This window comes from Silurus aristotelis (genome assembly GCF_946808225.1).
Source record: "Silurus aristotelis genome assembly, chromosome: 1".
NCBI classification, from domain to species: Eukaryota; Metazoa; Chordata; class Actinopteri; order Siluriformes; family Siluridae; genus Silurus; species Silurus aristotelis.
Genome location: NC_139574.1, coordinates 19,762,014 through 19,789,679, shown reverse-complemented (window position 1 = coordinate 19,789,679; position 27,666 = coordinate 19,762,014). Strand labels below are relative to the sequence as shown.

Here is a 27,666-nt window from a genome sequence, read left to right as displayed (position 1 = left end):
ATATATATATATATATATATATATATATATATATATATATATATATATATAATGTGTGTGTGTGTGTGTATGCATGTATATACATTACATACATTACATACATACATATATGTATGTGTGTGTGTGTGTGTGTATGCTCTTGAAGAAACTACAAACTATAGAGAAGATACTGGGGGTTATAAATTAGAGAAATATATAAATTGAACAATTATTTTTATAAGAAAAAAGAATGAAAAGGAATTTTCTAAAGAAAATCTTTTTTTATTTATTTTACCATGTAATATTTTATCATTCACTCTTTTGTTATAGGTTTTGTTTTTTTTTTGGGGGGGGGGGGGAGAATTGCCTTTAAACACTCAACATAATAATGCTGACCTTAAAAAGCACAGCAGAAAATAGGACAACAATAACAGCAATAATGTAGCTCAGTGATGACTGATTCCTACAGTATATAAATATGTTTAAGGACACCAGCTACCAGCGCTGCCTCTGGCGTGTAGTTGACAGCAGTGCAAGAGCAATTTTCTGTAGATGGCCTTATAAAAAAAGTACTGTAGGTCCCATTATACCAGTGTTTTTCTTGGGAACGAACACACACGAGAGAGAGAGAGAGAGAGAGAGAGAGAGAGAGAGAGAGAGAGAGAGAGAGAGAGAGAGAGAGAGAGAGAGAGAGAGAGAGAGAGAGAGAGATGGTAAGAGCATTAAATAAAACTCTGTATATATAGTAAAATACATACTTCAATATTTTCTGCAAAATATCCTTCAGGTTTGTGTATACAATAAGCAATCGAATTTACAAATGAAAAAATATACAACCAAATCAAAGTGATAATTTATAAGAAATACAAACATATGTTCTCATTATATATCCATTGCTTCTCTGGATATAATCACTGTTTTTATAAAATAAACAGACATCCCCTTTTTAAAACATGTCACTAGCATGTACAAACATTTAATCTTTTATCATTTTTGCCTTTAACTTAATATTGTAGCAAATGTTTGGCACTGTTCATCCAATTTTCATTGTCCAAAAAAAAAAAAAACGCAGCACAAAGCTAACACAGACCAGAAGTTACAGAAGTATGGCGGTCCATGCTCACCAGACAATCTTTTTTTTTGTTGTTTCCAGCAATATTACTTCCCTTTTCTCTCTGTGTTCTAAAACAGGAGCACAGATATACATAGACATGGCTTTTATGTTTAGCGTTTAAGAGGAATGACAAATTGAAGGAAAAACATAGTGGCGCTTATGCTGTGGGGGAATTTCACTGAAACAAGACGAAGCGTTGAACACTAATACAATGTTATTCTGACTGATAACAATGATGGAAAAGTTATATACTGTTGGGAGTGCTGGATAAAAGTCTAGGATGATATTTGCCCTCATCCACAGGGCATGAGGAATCAGTAAATGGTTTGTAGAAGTATAAATAATCACATGCTGTGGCCTGTGCAGCCATTGATATGGAAGGTTCTGGACCAACAATCTCCATCTCAAATCACCATCTTTTCTAAAAATGGTGGGTGTCTCTTCAATAGAGTTGAGGGATCTAAATCAAGGAGCCCTAAAACTGTTCTGGCAGCTCATGTTGGCCGTACAGCTGAACATGACACTTTGTGTTATTTTTTCCTTTAATGTCACCACAATATATGTGTGGGGGAACCTATAAATTCAGTCTCCCAGAAACACCTTTTTTTTCTTTAATTTCCTTTGCAGATGCTAAAGAGCTAGAAATGGGTAAAGTTTCATTTTTTCTCCCTTAATAAACCTGATCCCAATACTGTGACTATGCTAGAGCAAACTTTTCAAGGCCATCCCTCCTGATGTGTTTCTAAAGCAAAAGACAAAAACTTGTCAGGTCAAATCTCAAATGAAGATCGCAATCTTTGACAGGAAAAAAATCCCAGATAAATTTTGCACCCAGAACTAATCATGCACTAAAAAAAGTGTACCTTCACACACACACACACACACTGTACTATCAACCAAGTTTTTAAATAGAATTAGCCAAAATTTCCACTCCAGCCCTTCACATCCACTCAATCAACCTAATCCTGCTCATTGTGAGCCAAAATTAAAAATGTCAAGCAAAAACAAGATTTTACACATTATTCTTTGCTCTTTAACATCTGCCATGGGTATTGAAGAACAAAAAATTATTGGAAAAGTCGCATACACAAATGACAAATAACCCACAAGGTATGACACCACTTGAGACTCACACACATTACTTAACAGCAAAACCTGCATCCACATGAAGTGCACAGAGCACAATCAAAATCTGGGAATTTTTTCAGTCCCTCCTCATCTAACGTTTATACACAAATTCAAAAACCTTTGAAACACAACACTGACAATACAGACTGGCAAACTGACATAACACATTTTCAGAATTACATATTGTTGTGTCACTCACTTATGTATCCCTTGTCTTCAGATATGAGAATTTAAAAAGAACACCGTTAAATCAACTGAACTCTTCCAAGTATCAAAGCAATGAATGGTGAAGCTATCCCTGAAGTGATGTACACAAACTGTTGGCCAAGTTTGTGTGTTTATACAGCAAGCACCCCAGCCAAAAAACAGCAAAGTAAGCATCACGCCATGGTGTAACCATAGCTTCCACAATGCAGTGCAACTAGGAGCCGGTCACGCAGGACGTCCTTGCTGGGGTATTCTGGGAGTTTCAGCATGTTGATACTGGAGGAAAGAGAGACAGACGGGTCAGAATTATTCCCTCGTGGATTGCAACAAAACAAGACATACAGCTGCATATATTTAACTCCCAACCTTACACAGAACATCCTTCTTTTTCTGTTCCACGTCTTTCTGCCAGGACGTGTGATTATGCCTCTGACATTTTTTTATCATGCTGTGAAGCTTCTGCTTCAAAGCACTGTTGTTCTTTCGTGTGGCACCACTAAGAAGATTTCTAAAAGAGCCACACTGCCCTCTGCTGCCAAAATGCAGCCAAGGCTTGGCTTAGTGACAGATCGGAAACCAGAAATAACCATAATCTTGTCGAGCATGTGTCTCAGGTCCTCATCCAATAACACCACCCACATAAGCAGATTGAGGTCCCTAGAGGTTATGGGTTAGAGATTATTGAAGGGAGAATTCAATAAAACTACTCATCCTCACAAAATAATTTTACTGTATAAATAGATGAAGCGCATTCCACATTAATATGTGCCTATCAATCATCTTATATCCAAATACAACAAACAAACAGGAAAGTTTGATTTTGCCATTGTTGTACTCGGTCTTTATGTTTTATCCTCTATGGTTAAAAAAGCTGAATAGAAAGAAAGTCATTAAGGGATCCTGAAGGCGGATTTTTAGCTCCAATCATTCTATAGCGATTATATTTGACATTTCACTAGCTTCACTCATCTGCTCATATGGAATCTGCACAATAAAGGAAACAATTTACAAAAGCACTTTTATGTTTACCAGGTACTGGAGGTAGGCAATAAGTTGGATGTGTAGGGCACTGCAGCGATAGTGAACTTCTGTAAGCCACTGCCACCCATAAGAAACGCAAAACCACCATGTGGAACACGGGAGCTGGAAAGGTAATTATAAATGAGAGATAAAAGAAAAATAAGTGCTGTGCATAAGTTGTGAATGCTGATTAGCATGGCTAACATTAACCATGCGGTAAAATAAACAATACGGCTTAAAAAGATGTCCTACCTCCCAGTGACAAACTGTAGCAGGAGAACCCGCTCCTCCTGAGTAAGACCCTCCACTACATCCCAAAACCACTACAAAACATATGCGCATATATATATATATATATATATATATATATATATATATATATATATATATATATATATATATATATATATTTGACATTCCAGTGCGCTGCAATAAATAAATAAACAAGTAAACACATCCACAAGGGTAAGGAGTGTTCTCTATGGAAGCTTAAATGACAAAACTGCTATACATCCTCTACCAAGACAAAAGATGTAAACCTTGAAACAGAAGGTTTGGAAGCTAATAGACATTAAACAAGCTAATTTGAGAACATTTCCTCTAGGTTAAAAGTCCCACGCACATTTAAACAACACAAGGTAGCTTTAAAACCTTACCTAAAAAAAAAAAAGAAGAGCGAAGTGTTTTCAACAAAAAGTGTTTTCACAAAATAAATTCTGTAAAGGCTAAAGTGCTATGAGATTAGAGATGGTCTCTTCATTCAACAGAGTGATCATTGTTGATCATGTGGTGACAGCTGCAAACCTGGATGACTGGCTCCTCGAGGTCATAGCCACTTGTATACTCTGTGTTTCTCTTCCAGTCCATCACATCAATCTCTGGCATGCCAGACAGCAGCAGCTCCTGCGTGCGCACACACACACACATTTAAGACTAGAAATACAGCACAGACCTATGTGTGTATGAGCCCCATAACAACAGATCTAATCAATAACTCATCCAGCTCAGGCTGACTCATAACACGAATAAGGTAGCGCTCCCACAGCGTTTGACATTTCCCATGAACCCCTTTATAAAAGGACACGTGTGTGAAGTACGGCACAGAGGAGAGCAGTGGAAAGTGCCTTTAATCACTGAACACACACTCCAAGTGCGGAATATCGTGGGCTTGCTCAATGTTCCGATTACACGAGTGAGAGGCAGATAATAAGGACAGAGTGTGAGACAAAAAAGCACTTTGAAACATGGGCCCTCATTAAATAGTCCCTCTGAGGATTGTCACAGGGCTAGTGGTGGCTTTGGGACCGACACATGGGCTTACAAATATATGCATGCTGGAGGCCCTCGGCACCGTAATCTTCCTGAGAGAGCATCAATCTCGGTGGGAGAATGGGGTGTCAGAGAGAGATAGAGTAAGAAGGGCCACCTATGTGCTGAGACAGAAACAGATAAAGGACATGGACATTACAGGACTAACAATGTGGTGCCTTTTTCCTCAGTGAGGCCCCAAAGCAGGACAAAAAGAAGGAAAGAAATGGAAAAGTGGAAGCTACTCTTATTTATGACATATCGTTTTGTGTTAAACTTAAGAGACTAACATTATTCCAGGCGTCCTGCTTCTGTGCAAGATGACAAAAAAGTATATCATTAAGACATCCCCGACATAGCATGATCAGCTGTGTCCAATGTTAAAGACACCTGCTTTAGGCCTCGCTGCTTCCTGCAATTAAAATGAAGTGAGGCAATATCTATTCACTGTCTATAGCCATTCACCTCAATGTTACCACGGAAATCTCATCTAATCATTTTACCATTTACGGGGTAAGTGTTCATTCTTCTCATACTTCTACCTTAATCCTTGCACTAAAGATTTTAATGAAAGGGTGAGAGCTTTTCAGAAGTGCCTAGCACAGAGATCAAACAGGGCAAATAAGTGTTTTCATTGCCCATTTGAAAGTGCTTCCCAAGTTAATGTATGTGGGGTTTACTGAAATTTACGCAGTCGAATGTCTCAATGCACTCTGGGGAAAAAAAAGGAAAATGGAAGAAAAAAAACAAAACAATTTGCCATTACAAAAACAATAGCATTGTTTTGTTGAACAAAATCTACATTTTGGACTAAAAGAAGCCATCTTTTGCAGATACAACACTCAAACACAATCGGAGCATTCTTTCTACAACAGAAATAATATACTTTTCTTTTTTTTTTAAGATAGTTTTGACACAGCCTAGAGGTATGGTTTGGGACATTATCTCATAGTAGGATGAACTCCTGATAAACTAGGTATATACCAGTGGGTACTGCAAAATGCTGTGGGTCGGGTGTTTAGGTTCGGGTGCCAAAGACCCTGCGTGATAAAGCGTAGATTTAAAATGTATTGGGTCCAAAAGACCTTCTTCCAATCTTCATCAGTCCACTGGCAGTGCTTCATGGCCCAGGCAAGGCTCTTTTGCTTATTTTGCCATCTTAGCAATCGCTTTCTTATTGCCACTCGATCCGTCAAAGCTGCTGTGCTTGAGAATGTTCCCATCAATCAAGCTCTCAGAAACTTGTCCTCTGATTCTGTTGTGGATTTGGGTCTGCCGAACCAACTTTCAATGCTTTATTTACTTTCATTGCAGAAGAACAATTTGTAGTTGACCCATTACTTCTTTCATCAAAGGGGCCTTTATATATAACTCTGAAATGTACAATATTTCTGAGTGTTTTTATTTTACTTTTGACTGCCTGCATGCATGCATGTCTGTCTGTCTGTATACACACACAAGAAAGACAAACTGTCTCTCATTCCCCCCACGTTTTGTCTCTAAATTAAACTTGTAATATTTAGCAGTCGACCTTTGGCTTGGAAATGAATGTATGCCTCAAATAACGATGTTGTCACTCTCACAGTCTCAACATTTTACATACACCAACATCCAAGTTAAGAGTTGTGCAGTTTTCTAGAAAGGTCTGGAAAACTGTATTTAACTACATTATGTTTGTCATCATAGTTACCTTAATTTGAGCCATTGAATGCTTTTAAGTCATGCAAGTAACCAATTTGTTATTCCTGGTCACAGTTTAAAAAAAAATTTCTTTTGAAAAGCATTGATAGTTAAGCTTTAAAAGAATATGCTATCGTGAGTTGATATTATTTTGAACTGTTGAGAGTTATTAGCTATCAATTCTGTTCACTGGCCATATTTTTCTTATGTAATTTAAGCTGCCCGATACATGCGATCAGTCCCCAGTTCTCAGGACGGTCCTGTTTTTCTATTTGCCTGCTTTGTTTGTATACCTTATTCTTCATTAGTTCTCATCATGTTGTCATTGTCAACCGTGTCATTTCATGCACATCAGCAGTTGTGTACAGGGGAAGACTAGTTATATAGTTTGGTTTTAGGCAGAGTAGGTTTGTTCAGAAATTATAGTGATGTGACCCTTGTCACAGTTGCATCTCTGAATCTCATTGTTGCCCCCCCCCCAAACAATGAGATTCAGAGATGCAACTGTGACAAGGGTCACATCACTATAATTTCTGAACAAACCTACTCTGCCTAAAACCAAACTATATAACTAGTCTTCCCCTGTACACAACTCATTATTTAAACTGTATTCTTCCAGACTCTACTTTTCATTCACTGTAATTTAATCTATACTGAATGACTGTAATATAAACAGTTGCTTCCAGCATGAGTTTCCTAATATCACAATATTTGATTCTCTGTGTAGGCTCTGCCAGGAAAGAATTGATTGCTACTTCTGAAGAGCTGATTCCACTTCCACAGTCATGTGAGACATTCTTTCTGTAACTGCTGTCTCTTGCCCACAGGGGATTTCATGCCTAGGCTTCTGTAAAAATTTTGTTCAAATTAAATAAAGTTAAACTGAACTGATCTATTAAGAATGATTGCATTGGGGGATGGGGGGAGAGAAGCAGGAAAAGAAAGGAACAGAGTGAAAGAAGAACTTCTGGCTTATGGAGAAATACATCATACAAAAATGAGCGAGAAGAAGCAAAATAAGGACTATTAGAAGAATTGGGAATCTACTCACGAGTTCATACTCATCAAAGAGCTGAATAAGTGAGGGTGGAATAAACGTGTGAAAGCCCTGCAGGAAAGCATTGATTTGAGGCTGAATGGCTCGAGTCATCCTCAACTCCGTTACAAGCTGCACATATTCGGCCTGACAGATAAAGAGACAGAGAAACAGAGACAGAGCGTTATATCACCATCAACTCACATTATTAAATAGCAAAAATCTAACTGTGGGATTACATATGTGAACAGTTTGTGCATTCATATACTCACCTTGTTATCTTGGGTAACTTGAATACTAGTTCCTCCTGGTTTAAGCGGAACTTCTTCCATGGCTCCAAACACATCTGTCTCAACAGAAAAGGTGAGTTCCAGGCCCAGGTCACTGATATCATTGTCCAAAATCCACTGCAGGTTTTTGGCATATTCTGGATCAATTGAAGACACATCCTGATAATTAACTGGGATACCTAGACAGATAAAGAGACAATGTCGTCATACTGTGCACACAGAAACTTCTTGTATCTTGTACAGGTATCATTTGTGCATATTGATGTGTCTCATGTGCCCATCTGTGAATTACCCAGTATGTGCTTATAGAAGGAGCGGGTGAAGTATATATTCACCAGCTGCCGATGGTACAGGGCCAGGCCTAGGATTTGTCCTGCAAACCGGAAGTAGTTCAGATGGTCTGGGTTGACGGAAGAGTTACTGTTGGGTTGGAATGTAGTGCCTGTAAAAGACACAAAGTTCAAGCAAACAAACGATTGTACTTACACAGCAGTTTTTTCCCCCCCAAACAACTATAGACTGAACCTCTGTAAACTCTCTGCAATCAATATTCTATAATTAGATACTGTACATAGAGGTATAGAGACAAAGAGAGTCAAAGTCACTCATATAGAACCATTTACATTCAAATAAGGCATATAAGAGATACATCAAACAGATGGAAAAAGTACCCGCACACAAAATAAAAGAAACTGAAGAGCCTGAAGACTTAACAAAAGGCGCATATTAATAGTCAGCACATTGCAGAGTTACAGTTTGAATATTGCTTACCATCTGCCGATTGTGTGAACAGCGCGTAGTCTGGATTGATGATCTCATTAGAGAGAATGTCAAACCACTCTCTCACCACCCCCTGACCCTGAGACAGAGCGAGACAATGTGAGCACCATCTGCCAACATCACAAGCATAAGATCTGTTTCCCGAGACTACAGTGCATCTCGCACAGCAAGTCCAGATTAGAGAGCACTGCATTGAGTACCGAAGCCCAGTGCAGCCAAAAATAGCTGAGAACATGAAAAAGCTGCTTATGATGACAAAAAAAAAAAAGAGATATTTTCAAACTGACCATTCCCTCTTCACCATGAAAGCGTACAGCGATGCCCTGCTTGAGCTTCTCATTGGTGAACTTGGACACGACCTCGCAGCTGCTGCGGAATATGGACTCTAAAAAAGAATAAATAAAAAAAAAAAGTGTCTTGATCCAAATCTAAACACCGAGTACGTAAATATACATTGAGACCTGATAAAGTTCAGGACAGAAATCCTAGTACCTCTGTGAATCAGTAAAATGTCGTTCTCGTTGACAGGCCTGTGGACCATGTCCGAGTCAGGCTGTCCAGCCAGGAGATGCTCATAAAACCACTCACACCTGTCCTTAAACGGCTGTGAAGCAAAAGGGATCATTTAAATTTCCATCATATTGATTAGACACTCATGTCTTATACTCTCCCCAAAGAGCATTCGCCTGGCCTATTAATCACCCATTCGTTACACTATAAACTACAGACCTTGCCTTAGTAAAGTGGAGATAATGGGTGAAAGTATCACTTCAGCTACACAGAGACAAAAGACTGCAATCCATTTGCATATTATTTAAATGACTTTATTCATGATGCAAGGAGGGGGAAGTCGGCAAGACGTACAAATTAATAAGATTGAAAGGAACTCTTTCCTCCAGGGGCACCTGGAGCATGCAAAGAGGAAAATCAAGAGATGAAATCGGATTCGGCAAGTTAAAGTCTGTAATTAAAATGGCACCGCGTTCCCCAGTGGACCATAATCTGGAGGTAACGAGGCTGAGCATGCAGCAGCTCAAATATGAATACCAAAAACTTCGTCTACATGACATAGTAAAGCAGCAGTTAAAATTTATGAAACCATATAACGGACCTTGAGACAAGCGTTATCTGCAGCATAATAACACAGTTAAATGATCCTAGCTGAGTGAGACAGGTGTTTGAAAGTCTATCAGCAGAAGTCCCAAGAGTTCTACAGCACAAAAGGTCACTTCTGTGAAATCAAATCAGGTCGGCTACATTGGAAAAGTGCTGCTTTAAGGTGTGCATCAGACCACATACCTGGCCTTTGATTATATGCATGAAGCGAGACATGAGCTCTGGACATTCCAGCAGGAAATGGAAGTGATTAAAGATGATCTTTGGGTTCCTTTGGGAAAAAATATTTGCAAATATTATACGTCAAAAAAAAAATTTGGCTTTGAAATGGTATTGTCATAAAAAGTTATAGTTACAAGTTCTCTGTTACAGAGAGTCAATCCTCACCTACCTGGTTACAAAACACTTAAGTACTTCATCGTGCTTGCAAACAAACTCGATGAAACAAGGAGATGTCATGCTAGGCAAGGAGAAAAAAAAAAAGAGACAAGTGGATAACAGATTATCTAAAAGGGAAAAAAATTGCTGCAGACACAAAAGTGCAAAAAAAACAAAAAACCTGTATTAAAACTATAATTACACAGATTGTAAACTCATTACAGTATTGAGCCATTAGCCAACACAATATATCTGAATTATTTAAAAGGGTGATTTTCAAAATCATCACTCCAGTCTCTAATTAACGAGGGAAGACCAAAATATTAAAAAAAATAAATTAATAAAAAAAAAATTGACAAAAGACATCTTACTAGAACCTGCCAAGAAATCATCAATTCAGTGGCAATTAAAAACCTATTTAATTTCCTAATTGCATGCAGTTAGAAAGCTTCAGGGGTAACAGAAGTGTGAGGCAGCATTTTTTTTCTTGTTTATTTCAGCAACTGTTCTACAAATCTGAGCTCTGATTAAAATAATTATAATGCTGCACAGAAACATAAGCTGAAAGTAATATTTTATTATTATCTAAAATCTTTCTTTGAAACCACTTTGTTTTAATATTCTGCATTGCTCAATCATGGCTTTCCACCTTGCAGTGTGACCTAGTGTTAAAGCTGCAAAATTCTGACCTAAATAGTAATTGTGACTATATTAAATGGGGATTTAATAAAAAGCTTTATTTGAAAATGTAATAATTTATAATAGTAAAGCATATATAATTAATTTCATAATTATGTTTTACCAGAACTGCTGAGATAAGCACTCTATGGCATTACTGGCACCCTTTACAATAAGCAAATATATATATATATATATATATATATAAATAAATATATAAATAAATAAAACCAATAAGTATTATTTTGATATTCAACATAGAATAAAACAATACAGATTTACACTAACAAAAGCTTTTATTCCATCAAAATCTTTAGGTAGTGTGATGTCAAAACAGTGGTTTCAAAGTTACTGGCATAATGGTAAATCTGCTCCTGAAGAGAATAACAGCATGAAACCTCTTCCTATAACGTTCCCAGATACTTGTAGAGCAGAACACTGTACATTGTATTCCACAATAAATCAACAGTATATTCTTATTTTTGAGAATGTGAATTTTCCTTGTATAACGTTATATCTGTTATTTTGATTATTTCATAGATGAAAAATTATCTTTACTGTTACTTGATCAAAAAATATAAACTATTATTCCCAGATCCACCTACAGCAGAACTCTATTACATAATATACAATTTCATGGTGCAACAGGCACTGTTTAAATAAACAGGAGCGAATATTTATCATCATAATTATCTTGATCTTTCATCCTAATTTATCTTGATTCATCTGCATATGAATATCATTTTGTTCTTTGAAAGACACTATTTGGAATCGTCAGCGCTGTAATGCTTTGCACAATATCTAAAGCGTGGTATAATAGATTCAGACGATAAGAATGAGGTTAGGAAAACACAGCCGTAATATGCAGATAAGCTATTTATCCTGTTTATACATTGTATTAATCGCTGCCCTCTATAATTAGCATATGGCAGAAGGCAACACCGTGACATCCACTAATGCACAATTAATTATGCCACATTTGGTTCAAAACATTGTGAGTAATTAAAATAAAACGTGACTTAAACAATGAAAGGTATTAAAGGAAGGAAAATAATAAACAAATTTCTAGTGACATATATGGGAATGAATCTAAATGTGTTATAGGCATTGTATTCTGGGTTTTTTGGGTGCAGAATGAGAGCTTCAAAACCCACCAAGTTTTATTAGGTAACTGTCAAAAATTGATTTGTAAAGAGGAGAAGTTATTCTTACCCCTGTGGCATCTGGCAGGAGCAGCACATATAGAAAGCCTGGATTACTGCACTCAGCCGGTTGGCAGTCATGGAGATCACATCCTGACCGTCAACATAAACTTCAGGTGATTTCATCATCACCTCAGGATCCAGTGAGGAGGACAGAAGGTCAGGGGTGTCAGCAACGACGGAAGGACCAGCCTCCCGCTGCTTTAGAAAGAGTGAGGCGATGTCACTTCCTGGAGAAGTGGAGGTAATGTCTCCACATTTCTTCTCCAACTCTGTGGAGATGAGCACCAGCCATTCATCCAGAGAGTGCCATAGCAGCTCCAGAGGCTGAGGATAAGCACACACACACAAAATGTAAAACCTGACATAAGGAAAAAAGTGAGAGACTGTTTGTGTTACTCTGTTTAGAGCTACATTTCTTTTCATAGATTGACGTCGAAAGATTAATAGGAAACATGATAAGAATTTCAGCTTTCTTTTTCTGAAACTTACATATAGATGTATTTAATTACCTAAAACATGTGATAGAATATTTGGCAAAAGTACAAGAACAGTCATTCATTTTGATATTAATTAAAATGTAATTAAAGTAAATGACACTTGACTGCATCTACCTTGCATGCAATAACTGCATCCAAATGTTGCTTTTTTTTTGTGATTGCTTTTGTGCAACAGCTGCTTTCAGTTGATGTTTGCTTTGGAGGTTTTCTCCCTTTAAATAGGCTTTTTTTTAACCCCTAGTGTAGTTCTATGTTGTTTTGATAATAAGTGTCATGTGACATGATAAACCGTCTCCCAAGAATGTTTTGGTAGACATTGAAAAAAAGTGTCTGCTGCTACTACCATAAAGTTTATTTCAAGAAATATATATATAAATATATATATATATATATATATATATATATATATATTTTTTTTTTTTTTTTTTTTTTTTTTTTTTAAGCCTTTTCCACAAGCATTCATGCAAGCCCATGACACCACCTCCACGGTGTTTGACTGTTGAGCATGTTTGGATTATGAGCAGATCCTTTTTTTCTCCTCTACACTTTGTGCTTCTTTCCTGATTACTAAAAAAAGCTAAAACCAAATCATCTCAATTATATTTTGTTTGCTAATCAAAATGTATTTGGTGTATAGCAAAATTAAAAGAATTGGCCTTGCTATTTCAAAACTTTTAGAAGGAAAATTCAAGGTGGATTCATGTGTTATGAGAAAGTGAATAAAATGTAATAATTGTACATAACTGTTTAAAATATTTTTTGTAATGTAATGTGAAGCAATATTTAAACAATTCAACATTAGCCTACATGTGCATAAATGATCATCTCATGAGTTTTATTTAGTATCTAATGATGCCATACGGTGAGCACACAATTAACTGATGCTCACTTTAAAAATAAAATGCAAAATAAATGGCTTTTATATGCTGCCAAATAATAATGGTGGAAGCAATATTGAACTATTCTTAAACTATATTTGACTAAAATGACATAATTATTACTGGAACTATTTATGAAAAGTAGTTTTTACATATAGTATATGGCACATGTGCAATGGGCAATTCAGTCCTTCTGAAAAAGGTGCACATTGCAATTTTTTTTTTCTTATGACAGCCCATTTATACATTTGACATCAGCATGTTTATTCACATATCCGAACAGTGAGTCAGACTACAGCACTGTAAAGTAAACATCTAAAAATATATAAAGGGCTGAGTGGTACAGAGATCTCTTGATCCTCACAAGGCTCCAAGATGTGTGTGAGTGCAGAGAAAAATGGTTTTGAGCTTTTCATAGAAAAGCTTTGCAAGATCTTCATATAGGCTATTTGCAAAATATCCCGACTGTGGCTTATATTTAGTCTAGCCATAGCTGCTTCAAATTTTAGATACCTAATATTGTTTGTAAATGCAGCAGATCTGACTAGAAGCATGCCTCCATAAATTCAAGCAACGAGCACCCTCTTCAGGACAAATCACTCAAGTGCACCTTTTAAAAAAAAAAAATCAAATTCACTTTACTGTAGAAAAGATAATGGAGGCTGTGCTGGATGCAGCACACACTGACCTTGAACACCTGACTGCGTGGGGTTTTGTTCCCATTGTATGCCAGGTCAATGCCAGTATTAGGAGAAGACGGACCCAGGCGGAAAACATGGCAGAAGATTCTCACTATTCTGAGCAGACTCTTCATTTGGGCCTCATAATTGCTGGACAAACTAAGAAAAAGAAAAGAATCATACAGGACCAGAATTCTGTACCGAAAGAGCTTTTGTATTTGCGGGAACAAAAAACAAACAAAGTGGGAACACAGTCTACCTGAGCAGCTTATGTCCATTGGTAGTGCCAACCTCAGCCAGGCTGATAAGAATTCTCTGATAATTGGAGTCATTTTGTTGAGATACATGCTCAAGAACCTGCCTGAGCTAAAGCCATATATGGAGGAATAAACAAACAAACAATCTTAACGCATTGCATGTTTATTAATGAGTCAACAAAAATGAGGAAAACTTGACGAGATAAACATCTCACCATGCTCTCTTTTAAGTCATCATTTTGTGTCATCTGAATTAGTGTCTGAAACAGTCTTCCATGATGCTGTATGAGAATCTCACATGTTTCACCATAACCACCCTAAACCATGTAGAAAGAATGTATAAGAATTCATTAAAATAAATTAATAAAAATAACTGCATACATCCAGTCATGACAATAAGCCAGACCCTGGTACCAGAATTAGGCCTTACTGCTCTATACACTATTTACCTGCACACAAAGGTCAAGTGGGGTGACTCCATTCTTGTCTGGCAAGTACTTGGCACCCCTGAGCAGCAGGATTTGGGCTGTGTCCCTCTGGCCATGACTGTAAGCATGAAAAAGTGAGCACATATATACCTGGATCTTTGCACAGATTATAAGATCACCTGGACATAACCAAAGTACCATCCCAGTAACACTAACAAGGTCATAATCTCATCTCAACTGAAACCTGTGGCCACGAGAGGATCATTTTTGTTTAATTCCAGCTGATTGCTTTTCGATTTTCTTGGAACTCGTGTGTGTCAGTATTACCAATGCTGTCAGTCTCATACAGCAGCAGATGTACTTTGCCTAGGCATATTTAAAAAAAATGTGTCATGAGAGTGTTTCCAGGTGGTTCACCATGCTTCATATGATAATCACTTGACTTAATATGTTACTGTGTAGATGCTTGACCAAATTACTAAATCCCCCCTGTTGCCCTCCCTGTTGCCAGATGTATCTGCCTGTAGACCTCTCCACAACAGGTGGCAGATGGTATAGCTTTGCACCAAAAGCACATGGGGCTCGTCAGATTTGTATAGCTTTACTGGTACATCACTCAGTCTATCAGCTGATGGAAACATGACAACTTGAAAAAAGGGAAGACCATCGAGCCTATATACAATAAAGCCTTATGGTGTTATGCCATCTCCACTCGTTTACTGGCATACAACACTCTTATATACTCTGTGACACAATATCATGCCAGTCACATATGCTTTATATTGACATAATACTTCATGACACACACTAACAAAACCATGTCTCAAATCTTGCATTATGCACCAAAATACAGAACGTACTTGACACTGTAGCACCCGGATTTTTGTAAAGTATTAATATCCCATTCTTCATAACCTAACACAATCATATCATGATTGACATTATCTGATATTAAAAGACAAAACAGACAATAAACCGTTAAGAGCTTCATCAATAGACAGTTGCTTAATAATGTGCCTGAATTATTTATTAGAAAAAGGTGTCTCGCTTGTATAAGCAAGTCCAAGCAGACAGCCATTGACTGCCATTTGTAATTGAAATGGGAGAATAGAGGAGCATTGTTGCTTGGCAACCCACTCATCCAAGAGTATCAAGCATGATACACAAGAGGAAGAAAAAAAAAGAAAAAGAAAAGAAAATTGGACATTTTCTCATTCACAGCATTCTTATTCTCATTAGTCCACTCTGAAGACAGAATCGGATAGTTTCCTTTTATTGGAATTCACCTCTTTAAGCATGCAGTTGGGACAAGAAGCTGTGGGTGGTTTTAAAAAGATAAAAAAATTCAATGCATGTTTAAATTCTGGACTTCAAACTAAAGGCATGTGGTTTCAAAGCTTGCACCACAGCACCTGTCTTACTGGCATTAATAGTGATCATTATTTTAGTGACCTGCAAGCGAAGTAGAGAGGGGTCGCTCCAGAGACATTGGGCCTGTTAATGTCTGCTCCACTGTCCAGAAGGCACAGCACTGTCTGAGTAACACAACACAAACAAGATCAGCAGTGTTTATAGAAGATTTTCTTTTGATTGTGGCAGTAATCCTCTATTAATCGCAGTGCATACATTACAAGAACATTTTATACAGGATAATACAATGCTTGGCATTCCGATTTTTTCTGTTTACAAAACCATCAGCAAATGTTTTACCTCCCCCAGATTCTGTAACTAAATAACTTATAAACATTCCCAAACCTATATGGCCCAATTCCTTTATCCAAAAAAACTGTTATTTAACTCTGTATAAAGCATACAATACAGAAGTATACAGTCATGTGATAATGAACATACATCCTATTTTAAATCTTTGGTTTTGAGTATCAGGACATAATAAAAAATACTCTGGTCCTTTGCAGTTCTTAAAATGAGGTAAAATACAGCAGCAGATGAACAACAACACATGAAATTACACAGTGTAAAAAAAAAAAAAAAAAACCAATTAATAAATAAATAAATAAAACCTAAAATAAAAATTTACATTTGTGAAAAAAAAAAAAAAAAACTAAGAACACCTTTACTGATTCCGTAATATCTAAGAGGCTAAGTAGCATCCAGGTGCAGCCCATTAAATACCTTTGATTTACTGATCACCCGTGACCCCCTCTATAAAAGCCAAAGATTTAGCGATTAGCTTGTCTGAAGCATTCAGGTGTGTTTTAAAACAACACCCAGAAGGAAAGACATCAGCAATCTAGGAAGAGTTATAAGATCATTTCCAAACAATTTAAAGCATATAAGTCTACACTGAGGAATATTATTCACCCCAAGGAAAACCAAATGCAGCACTTAGTGTGTACTCACATTTGTTGTCATCTATTTTGACAATAATGGCTGTACGGTGAGTTATTTTCAGAGGATAATAAATCTGTACTGCTATACAACCTGCACATTGACTACTCTAAAATATATCTATGTTTTATTTCTATAGTATTGTCTCTTTCTAGGGAAATTAGTTTGAAGATATACTAAAATGGCTACTAAAATTTGAGGGTGTACTCACTTTTTTGAGATATTGTATACTTTGTTTTCCATACATGGTTTCTCTGATTTGGTGTGATTTTTGTATAAATAAATAAATAAATAAATAAATAAATAAATAAATATTGAATAACAATGTCAAATTTAAGACCTGACAAGGACCAGGTGTTTTTTTTATTTTTTTTGTTATTACATCCTGATTCGTAAAACCTTAGAATTCAAAGACTTTACATGTTCACAAGCTTGTATTAGAAACTCTGCAATTTATTTTTAGAAGACATGACTAGAGGTTGACCGATTGATCAGCCAGCCGATTCATTGGGCCGATTTGAGTATTTTTAATTAATCGCCTTCGGCCGATTGTGCTGCAAATTAGACCGATTATTAGGCAGACGCATCTGACACACCAAACCATGCGTGTACGTTCTGTGCTTGCATGAGGAGACCATAACTCTCCCATACCAGCAGGTGGCAGTAGTCTGCATTTAGCCTCCAAACAGGAAACCCGTAAGTGCTAGAACTGGGAATACACACTCACCGGCCACTGTATTAGGTACACCTGTCCAACTGCTCGTTAACGCAAATTTCTAATCAGCCAATCACATGGCAGCAACTCAATGCATTTAGGCATGTAGACATGGTCAAGACGATCTGCTGCAGTTTAAACCGAGCGTCAGAATGGGGAAGAAAGGTGATTTAAGTGACTTTGAATGTGGCATGGTTGTTGGTGCCAGACTGAATATTTCAGAAACTGCTGATCTACTGGGATTTTCACGCACAACCATCTCTAGGGTTTACAGAGAATGGTCAGAAAAAGAGAAAATATCCAGTGAGTGGCTGTTCTGTGGGCGCAAATGCCTTGTTGATGCCAGAGGTCAGAGGAGAATGGCCAGACTGGTTTGAGCTGATAGAAAGGCAACAGTTACTCAAATAACCACTCGTTACAACCGAGGTATGCAGAAGAGCATCTCTGAACGCACAACACGTCGAACCTTAAGGCGAATGGGCTACAGCAGCAGAAGACCACACCGGGTGCCACTTCTGACAGCTAAGAACAGGGGCTACAATTTGCACAGGCTCAACAAAATTGGACAATAGAAGATTGGAAAAACGTTGCCTGGTCTGATGAGTTTCGATTTCTGCTGTGACATTTGGATGGTAGGGTCAGAATTTGGCATCAACAACATGAAAGCATAGATCCATCCTGCCTTGTATCAACGGTTCAGGCTGGTGGTGGTGTAATGGTGTGGGGGATATTTTCTTGGCACACTTTGGGCCCATTAGTACCAACTGAGCTTCAAGTCAACGCCACAGACAACCTGAGTATTGTTGCTGACCATGTCCATCCCTTTATGACCACAGTGTACCAATCTTCTGATGGCTACTTCCAGCAGGATAACGTGCCATGTCATAAAGCGTGAATCATCTCAGACTGGTTTCTTGAAGATGACAATGAGTTCACTGAACTTAAATGGACTTCACAGTCACCAGATCTCAATCCAATAGAGCACCTTTGGGATGTGGTGGAACGGGAGATTCTCATCATCGATGTGCAGCCGACAAATCTGCAGCAACTGCGTAATGCTATCATGTCAATATGGACCAAAATCTCTGAGGAATGTTTCCAGTACCTTGTTGAATCTATGCCACAGAGGATTAAGGCAGTTCTGAAGGGCAAAAGGGGGGTCCAACCCGGTCCTAGTAAGGTGTACCTAATAAAGTGGCCGGTGAGTGTATAAAGCAAGCAGCGTTTATACCTGCCGCGATCATTACTAACAGATTCCTGTAGCTTTTTTCAATCATTTCTACTAAGTTGCAAAAGCAAGAATGACAACAAGCGTGAATGAAGATTAATAGCCAATCGGATTTTTTTCCTCGCCTTTAAGTTCCTATCCTTCGTTCTTAATCTCAATATATTTTATTAGTTTAATATGATGCTACTGTTGAAGAGAGAACGAGAATAATGTTTGAAACTGAATCGTTAGCGAGCCGTTTCAGCTGTAGTTTAGGTTACAGGTAGGCACAGAGACCAAAACCGTAACAAATGCACTGATTGAAGAGGCGTGTGTTGTTTAATAAATAATAATAACAAATTAAATGTAAAAAAAATAATGTAAGCGATTGTCTGTATCTCGTCTCATTAATTAACTGTTTGATTTTATCTGCATCGGCCAGAGTAAAAGCCTGTATCGGTCAACCTCTAGACATGACTATAAAGTACCTTATTGATAATCTGTACACAAAGCATCATGCTTAGAGTAATTATTCCATGGTTATAAATAGCAGAAGCGTACCATAAATACAATACTAACTAACAGCAGTGGCATGATGCTCGTCTTAAATAATGGATTGCACCCCTAATGTTTTACATCCTACTTGGCAACTACTCAATTATGTGTTTCATATTAAAATTTGAAAAAATATCAATACCAAAAATCATAGACCACTCCTTGCAAAATTTTGAAACACACAACAGAAATTCAGAAATCAATTATTTATCTGTCCGCACATTTTTTGTAATAATCAGAAATACATTTGAGGGTAAAGACACTTTGCATGCCCACAAATCCCTTTAATATTCTTCTTTCTGCTTCTCCCAGTAGGGGTCTCCACAGCGGATCATCCGTCTCCATACCCCCTGTCCTCTACATCTGCCTCTTTCAAACCAACTACCTGCATGTCCTCCCTCACCACATCCATGAACCTCCTGGTGGCTCCACCCTCAGCATTCTCCTTCTGATATACCCCATGTCCCTCCTCTGCACATGTCCAAACCATCTCAATCGGGCCTCTCTCACTTTGTCCGAAAAACATCCTACATGCATTGTCCCTCTAAAATGCTTTATATTATACAATATGATTTGTATAGTAAGAATGACCATCTTATGTTTTATTAACTTAGTACGAGTCCTTTACTAATGAAAAAATAAATAAATACAGTACAATATCCATCCTACGTTCCCAACAATTTCACACATTTGATTAATTAAATATTGTCTTACAGTCTTGTGACCATTCTGGCAGGCCACATGTAGGGCCGTCTGACCCATAGCATCCTCCACGTCCACATTAGATACGTGCTGTACCAAGTCATGAAGCAGCTCCGTTCTACCGTTAACCGCCAACCAGTGAATCTAAAGACACAGAAAGAGAGAGGTAGTGCATAATAACTGAAAGGATAAATCCTTAAAACTGTGTGCATTTAACACTGTTAGCTTTTAACCCATTCAACAGCTAATAAACATGATCAACAAACATACTTACAGCAGTTAGTCCTTCATTGTTGCAGATGTTGACATCTGCATTGTACTCCAACAGCCTACCCATGCATTTCTTCTGCCTGTTGAAGTAGGAATGCATATGACTGACATTCTTTCAGCTTTTCTTCTCTAAGTGCATACTAACTCCAAGATTTGTCCTATTGGGTTAAACATGCCAAACTGCTCATGCAGTGCAGCAGAGCTGGCCTAAGGAATGTATTGTGGCCAGGAGATGGCAGTAATGTATAAGTTTCAAAAGAAATACTTTACCCATTTCTTGCAGCTAGATGGAGTGGGGTGCATCCAGAGATGTCCTGGTAGTTTGGATTTGCTCCTCGTTTCAGTAAAAGGACCAAACATTCCACGGAACCACAGCTGAGAAAATATAGGGAGGAAAAAGGCCTGATGTGAAATCAGATGCGGCAAAGCTAGCTGATGCAAAGGTCTAGCCATCTTTTCAGCATTCATGCATTGTTATGATGGCACACTGACATAAATAAAAAAAAAATGTATCTTTTGCACTAAACTAAACTTATTTTTAACATCATTTTTACCTGTTTAGCATTTTAAACAGTGGGCACTGTCATATAGCAGCTTTACAGGAGTTTATCACTAATGAGCAAGCCAGGAACAACAGTGTTAAGGGAAAAACTCCCTAAAATAATATTAGGAAGAAGCCTTCAGAGGAACCAGACTCAAAAAGGGAACCCATCCACATCTGGCAGACACCAGAGGATGTGGTTATAAATAAATCCCTCTTATGCCTGTATACTTTATTAAAATTGTTTAAATTCATGATCATGAGATTTTGTACTGAAAAGTAACTTAGACATTAACATACTTTGCAGCTATATGAAGGAGGCTTCTTTTCACACGCCCAAATGCATAGTTGACGTCAAACTTGGAGTTCAAGAGCAATTCTGAGACTGATCTGCAAGTGTGTGGGGGGAAAAAAGAAACATTTAAGCACCAGCACATTCATCATATTATTATACATCTTTTTTTGTTGTTGTTGTTTTGGTCCTCTACCTGTGTTGATCAGCCATAACCATAGGCATGAGTGTGTAGACAGCTGTCTCATTGTCTGTACAGAATGCAAGAACAAAACAATGTAGGTTAGTCAGATTATCCCAGAACAATGTCAGTTTCGGTTCCTTTCACTGCACAAAGCATTAACGTAGTATGGAGAGCCAAATGCTCATAAATGCAGGCCTATCTGTGGACTAAAGGAATGCTTGTACATTCAAAAGTGATGTACCCTTCGTAGCCATTTTATTAGAAAGAACTACATCCTTACGGCTGCAATTACGTATACAATTACTGACTGTAACCATAATATCTTTATGTACATTTGATCCTCTACTCAAGTGTATGTGTGTATCAAATGCAGCAGCTGAATTTACAGGGACTCATTTCAAACACCTCGGTGTTAATTCTTAGTTGAGAATACTCTGAATAAATAAAAAAAAACGTCTGTATGAAAGGCTTAATTGTCTTTCTATCTGTACCTACCAGGTGTTATAACGATAATTTCCTAATAATATTGGCTAGTCAGTTACAGTTAGAAGTCCCAACATTGCTAGTGTCCATGGTAGATTAATAGAAGTACTACATACACCAACATGTCAGGATCAGTGAGAACGATAAAACAAAAACAAAAAACACATCAGTGGCAGAAGTTTGGAAGTACGGAAGGAAGAAAAAGAAGTACCAAAGTAGGGAAGTAAGTACGGATGGAGGAAATACATAAGTATGTAAGGAAGAAAGGAAGATAGAAATGGGAGAGAGAGAGAGAGAGAGAGAGAGAGAGAGAGAGAGAGAGAGAGAGAGAGAGAGAGAGAGAGAGAGCATTAGAGAACAAATGGGCAAACAGATGGACAGAGGGAGGATAGTAAGGAAGGAAAATGAAAACCAAAGGGGATGGGATGGATGAAAGGATGATTTCTGTTACTAGACAGAGTAAATGTGGTCGACAAACACAGCAAAGCAACAAATGGTCTGTTAGTAGTTAACACTGGAATCTACATGCCTATTGTATCTGTGCGTGAATAGGAGAAGGTTGAGTGATTCATAAAAGAAACATTAAATGTTTGGGAACCCTCCATGTTATACCCCATTCGATATGTGAAATCACTGCTCGACTAATTGGTGACATTGTTTTTTCGAGTTGCATGCTTGGAAAGCATTCAGGTACATCCGTTCCTAAAAGGCGCATCAGGCTGTGACTTCCGGGTTGGTGGGTTTTGGTTTGTATGTATCTCGTCATGAAATAAAATACAATTCAGCGATAATTGTGTGCATCCTTAAATAAACAAGGTTTAAATGAAGCCACGTCGTATGTAGGCCTTAAAACAGAAGATTCCCAGCTGTGTCATGTCAGGAACTGAATGTATCCATCCCAATCTTGTAAAAAACTGATGTCACACCATGAACCACAAACGTGCTAAATGAAGGGAACTGATGCAGGTTTACCTTCAGGGAGCTCCACAGTCCTGGCGCGGCGTAAGGAGCGCGTCAGCCGATTCAGCTGTACGTTTAACTGCTCCATCGCCCTTTCCATCATACGAGCAGAGGATTCGTTGATGAAGCGTGGAGTAACTAAGCTTCAGGGCCTCTCCTTAACTACATTTATACCCCTAAATCCATCAGGTTATCCATTTCGGCATGGGACTCTGAAACGGATAGGCCGATCCAGCATTATGAGGCATAACGCCCCTCTGATTCATTTGGCATTATTTCCTTGTAAGCCAACGCTTCCTGTTTTCCTTAGCTCCTGCTCGCAGTGCATACTGGGTAATGCAGTTGTAGACGCTTTCTCTCACCTTCTATAAATATTTCTGCTATTTTAGTCTCTTCCGCCATTGCAGACATTAATATGAAGGTCTTTTATATCCTATCCTAGATATATCGAAGGATTATAGGATATTTCCCCTGTTTCAGACTTTTCATTATGAACCTGATTGTGGTTGCATTAAAAAATAAATAAATAATGGAAATTGGCAAACGTTTAGGGATTTTGTGCCAAAATATTTGATCCCATGTAGATAGTAACATAGGTAGTAATCTTGGAATAACTTTTAGAAAACGGCTCAGACTTCCCTCAGAGGGATAATCTGATAACTCTTTTTTTGTTGTTGTTAAAAATGTGACCTTTTTCATAAAATACAATATTGTATCTTGCACTCACCCATCTACCTAGAGAAAAAGCTAAATACCTAAAGCAGACATGACAAACTCAAGGCCCGGGCCATGTCTGGCCCCTATATCCATTATATCTGACCCATGAGGTAATATCTTTCTATTTCTATTATAACTGGCAACATTTGTCTCTGTGTGCTGCACTGTTTCTACACTTTTTTCCTGAAACTATTCTCCATCTCCATCGTTTACAAGCTGCTCAAATGCTCTGCATGTTTGTTTTTATAATTATCATACATATGTGTGATCAACTTTTTTTCTGCTATGAAGATAAACAAAAGCGCACACAGGAGTGATTTCAATGATGCATACACTTTATTTTATTTTTTAAATACATCTTTCTTTCTTTTTTTACTTCTACCCTTCTCTCTTCCCAACTTAACTTCTATTTCACATGCATTCACATACCGTACATTTTAAGACAATTATTTTGCATTTATCCGTCATGAGCTTTGCTCTATAAAATGGATTTCATAGAATGTAATCACAAAATAAAGCAAATATACACAAGATGGTGTTAAAATTGTTTTTATTTTAACAAATATAATAATTGTTTCAAATCTCTGCCATATACAGTATGTGCTCCACTTTTTTTGTTAAAAAAAAACCCGATTTGTATTCATTTGATCTAAGTTGTTACTTTTTTGGTGACACTTCCTTTTAGGTAAGTTAAATATGTTACCTATGGTATAAATCAGTGTGAAGATCAAAAATCAGGGTCAAACAATAGTGTGAAGAATGTGATTTTAAAACGCAAAATGATTTAATTTAATTTTATTTTGTATTTTATTGGCCATTTTAAGAGCTGATGCTGTCAGCAAGGATCAGGAAAATGCAAATATATATGCTGTATTCAGGATAAAACCTGCGCAACTAAGAATTCTTTGCCTGGTGCTAATGGAAAGAACAGCATGAATCTGCAGTCTTTTCTGAACAGATTTTAGGGTCCCTGATACCTGATACCCACTGGATGGTTGCTGGATGAGCCGGTAAACACCTACAAGGAACAGAATTCATTCCTCAGATTATGTAAAATTGGTTGAACATTTTAAGAATGATAGTGCATGTGTCCTCATCAAATAAATCCATCAAATTTATAGCATTTTCATTGCTTCAGTAAACGAATAACTGATTATCTTTTAGACCGTAAAAATGGCTATTCACAGCAGGACTGTAATTTTATCCAGTTCATAGTAGCTGCACAAACTAGATAAAAAAAATATAATAAGATATATAACAAGATACAGGGAATATTAATATCAGATTTAAAAAAGTTACATAAGATATCTAAATGTAATACTATATGTTTAATGCTTATTATGTATCAGATATTATTGTGCCTTTAAATATTCTATATCAAACTCCCACACATTTCAGGGATTTTTTAGAAAGTGATATAATTTAAATTTGGCATTTTAACTGAATTCACATTTAATAGTACATTAAAAAGTGAGTTTATGTATCCATTCATCATATAACAAATTGATTTGGACTGCTCACTTTATAAGACCACAGTTTTTCACAGTAAATATAAAAAGATAGAATTAATATTAAAAATAAATATGAATTATATTAAGTAAAAAAAAAAAAATATATATATATATATATATATATATATATATATATATATATATATATATATATATATATATATATATATATATTTTTTTTTTTTTTTTTTTTTTTTTTTTTTTATATACCATAACAGTGGTCCTTCAATAATGTTCTGCAACATGTGTTTCTAGTTTTCTTTTTGATTTTGGATAATGATTTTTAGCTGAAAACCAATGACAAGTGTAGTTTAACTGAAGCATCAAGAAATTAGGAATTGCATTATGTAGGCTTTAGTAGAAATGCTTCGTTCATATGTTAATTCTAAACAATCTACTTGTTGAAGGTGTCAATTGATAAATGATACTGAAACCTGCCAACCATGATGCTTATGTTTCCAATTCCAGGCAATGTTTCCTGTTCCGACTTTTCAGTATGACCCTGGTTGTGTTTTTATTTTTTTAAAACAATGGATGATGGATAAAAACAACAGATAAAAATGATCAGAAAATGTCTTTGGCTAACATCAAGTTGTGCATCAGAATGGAAATTCTGTGCATCATCAGTGACAAAGAACAGGTGTTTTTGAATTTGATGTGGATCTGAACAGGCTTTCACATACAGTAAAAGCTTGCTGAGCAAAATACATTAATTAACATCTGAGTAAAATGGCAATAGTAAAGTACTCATGCTATGCCATCCAGGGTTAGAACTTAAAGTATGGATAATATGGCAAAGTATTTCTTACATAACTTATTTAGCCCCAAACCTATAACTCAACTTATCATGGACCTTCCACTACTAATACTTAGCTTATGAGCTTTCCTTTTGATGACTGTATTAAAATAGTTTTTGTACAAAAAAATGGACCAAGCCCAAAATGGCAAATATCAAGCTTTTAATGGTCTTAACACATATCATGGAGCAAAGAATGCTCCAAAATAATCTTCTGGGATGTTTTAGTTCTCATAAAAGATTATTCATTAAAATGATGCAGCCCATCAAGGGCCTGAGAACAAGTTTATAAATGGAATCAGGTTTGATAGAGTAAAATAAAGTCTACAGTATTTATTTAATTGTTGCTGATTTCCTGGATATTTAAAGCTTAATATTTTGGGCTTTGGCCATTTTTTTTCTTTTTGCCCAGGAGTGTAGATGTTTTTGTCTGTAGTTGCATACACAAGAGCTATAGTATATATTTCGTTTGCTAATTTCCTATTAAAAGGTAAAAAACATGGAAGCATCCATACAAACATGTACTTAAAAAATGCATTACTGAAAAAAAGATTAGTTACTCATTTAAAATGTATTATTAATCATGAATTAACTGATATAATTAGTTACATTAATGTTCAAAGTGTTATAGAAGAGTTTTTCATTTAAATATGCTGTTTTGCCAGATATCAGACATCTCATGAATTGTCATATCTACAATATGTATAAATGAGATAAAATAATGAATCAAAATTAAAAAAAAAAATATCCAAACAACCTAAATTAGGTTAGTTAATGCAATTCATTCTTTTTCAAATTAAATCTAGTTCATGCCAACAAAGTAGGAAAATATATGTATTTAAACATGTTTAAACATATTAAGGCAGGGCAAGGATTTCTCCTCAAGTTTGCCATTAAAGTCTATTTGCTTAATAAATTAAATAAAATGGTGTAGCAGAAGAAGGACAGTGTAAATGATGAACAGGTCATTTGTTGTACATATTACTTTAAATAGTTAAATGAAAATGTAAGGAGTACAACTTGTTTTACTATTAATATTTCGAATGTAAAAAGTGCACACTTTCAATTAAAATCATGAAAAAATATAAATATCCCAAAATTATTTAAATTAAATAAATAAAGTGTCATTTTAAAGTATTTCTATCCAACTTCAGATAAATCAAAAACATGTATTTAATGTCAACCTGAATTAATTGTTTTTTTCATCTTAAAAAGTGTACATAAATAACAAGCAGAAATAAAATGAGCAAATTCACCAACAACATATTTTAGTATTGCATCCATAAAGAAATAAATTGACTACATAATAAAAACCTAAGTGACATTCTGTAATACATTTCTTATAGCAATAACAAAACATACAAGGTTTAGAAAATCTTCAGTAGTTTTTTACAAAATCTAAAATTTTCAAGAACAAAAACTGACATTCAAAATCCAACAATAAACATTACACTGCATGTTGCTTTATTTAATAGATTTTTATTCAAAGAATAAAATTAGATTAGAGCAATCCTAGTCCTAAAATTATATGACAGAATGCTAGGTAAAAAAAGATTTATGTACTAACCTACTTCTCTTTCTACATCTCCCAGTTTACTATATTCCCCATCTTTTTAAGATGTATCACAAAACACTCTTTAATGCATAGAAAAAAATACAAAAAAATACAAACAATACAAACAATAAAAGTTCTTAGTTGTAGTTTTCATGCAGCCATTCATCCAT

At 36.4% G+C, this 27,666-nt stretch overlaps 1 protein-coding gene across 2 annotated transcripts; it reads right to left on the bottom strand.

Moving 5' to 3' along the window:
- Positions 1-240: 240 nt before the first annotated feature.
- On the bottom strand, positions 241-23,221 carry hace1 (HECT domain and ankyrin repeat containing E3 ubiquitin protein ligase 1). Of its 2 annotated transcripts, none has more exons than XR_014535202.1 (24): positions 22,930-23,221; positions 21,487-21,541; positions 21,299-21,388; positions 20,728-20,832; positions 20,462-20,537; positions 20,200-20,331; positions 16,112-16,194; positions 14,681-14,777; positions 14,447-14,548; positions 14,234-14,340; positions 13,983-14,133; positions 11,927-12,243; positions 10,050-10,118; positions 9,842-9,929; positions 9,035-9,146; positions 8,830-8,927; positions 8,534-8,621; positions 8,098-8,204; positions 7,745-7,941; positions 7,488-7,619; positions 4,253-4,351; positions 3,701-3,771; positions 3,458-3,571; positions 241-2,704 (listed from the first exon to the last, which is right to left on the bottom strand). XR_014535202.1 is itself a non-coding variant. In XM_083551088.1 (24 exons), exons 1-24 carry the CDS (start codon positions 23,018-23,020, stop codon positions 2,602-2,604), a joined length of 2,727 nt encoding a protein of 908 aa, XP_083407214.1. In that variant the 5' UTR covers positions 23,021-23,220; the 3' UTR covers positions 241-2,601. The 2 variants fall into 2 exon arrangements, 1 of the variants encoding a protein (XP_083407214.1); XM_083551088.1 differs by having other exon boundaries at positions 8,055-8,204; positions 22,930-23,220.
- Positions 23,222-27,666: the final 4,445 nt, after the last annotated feature.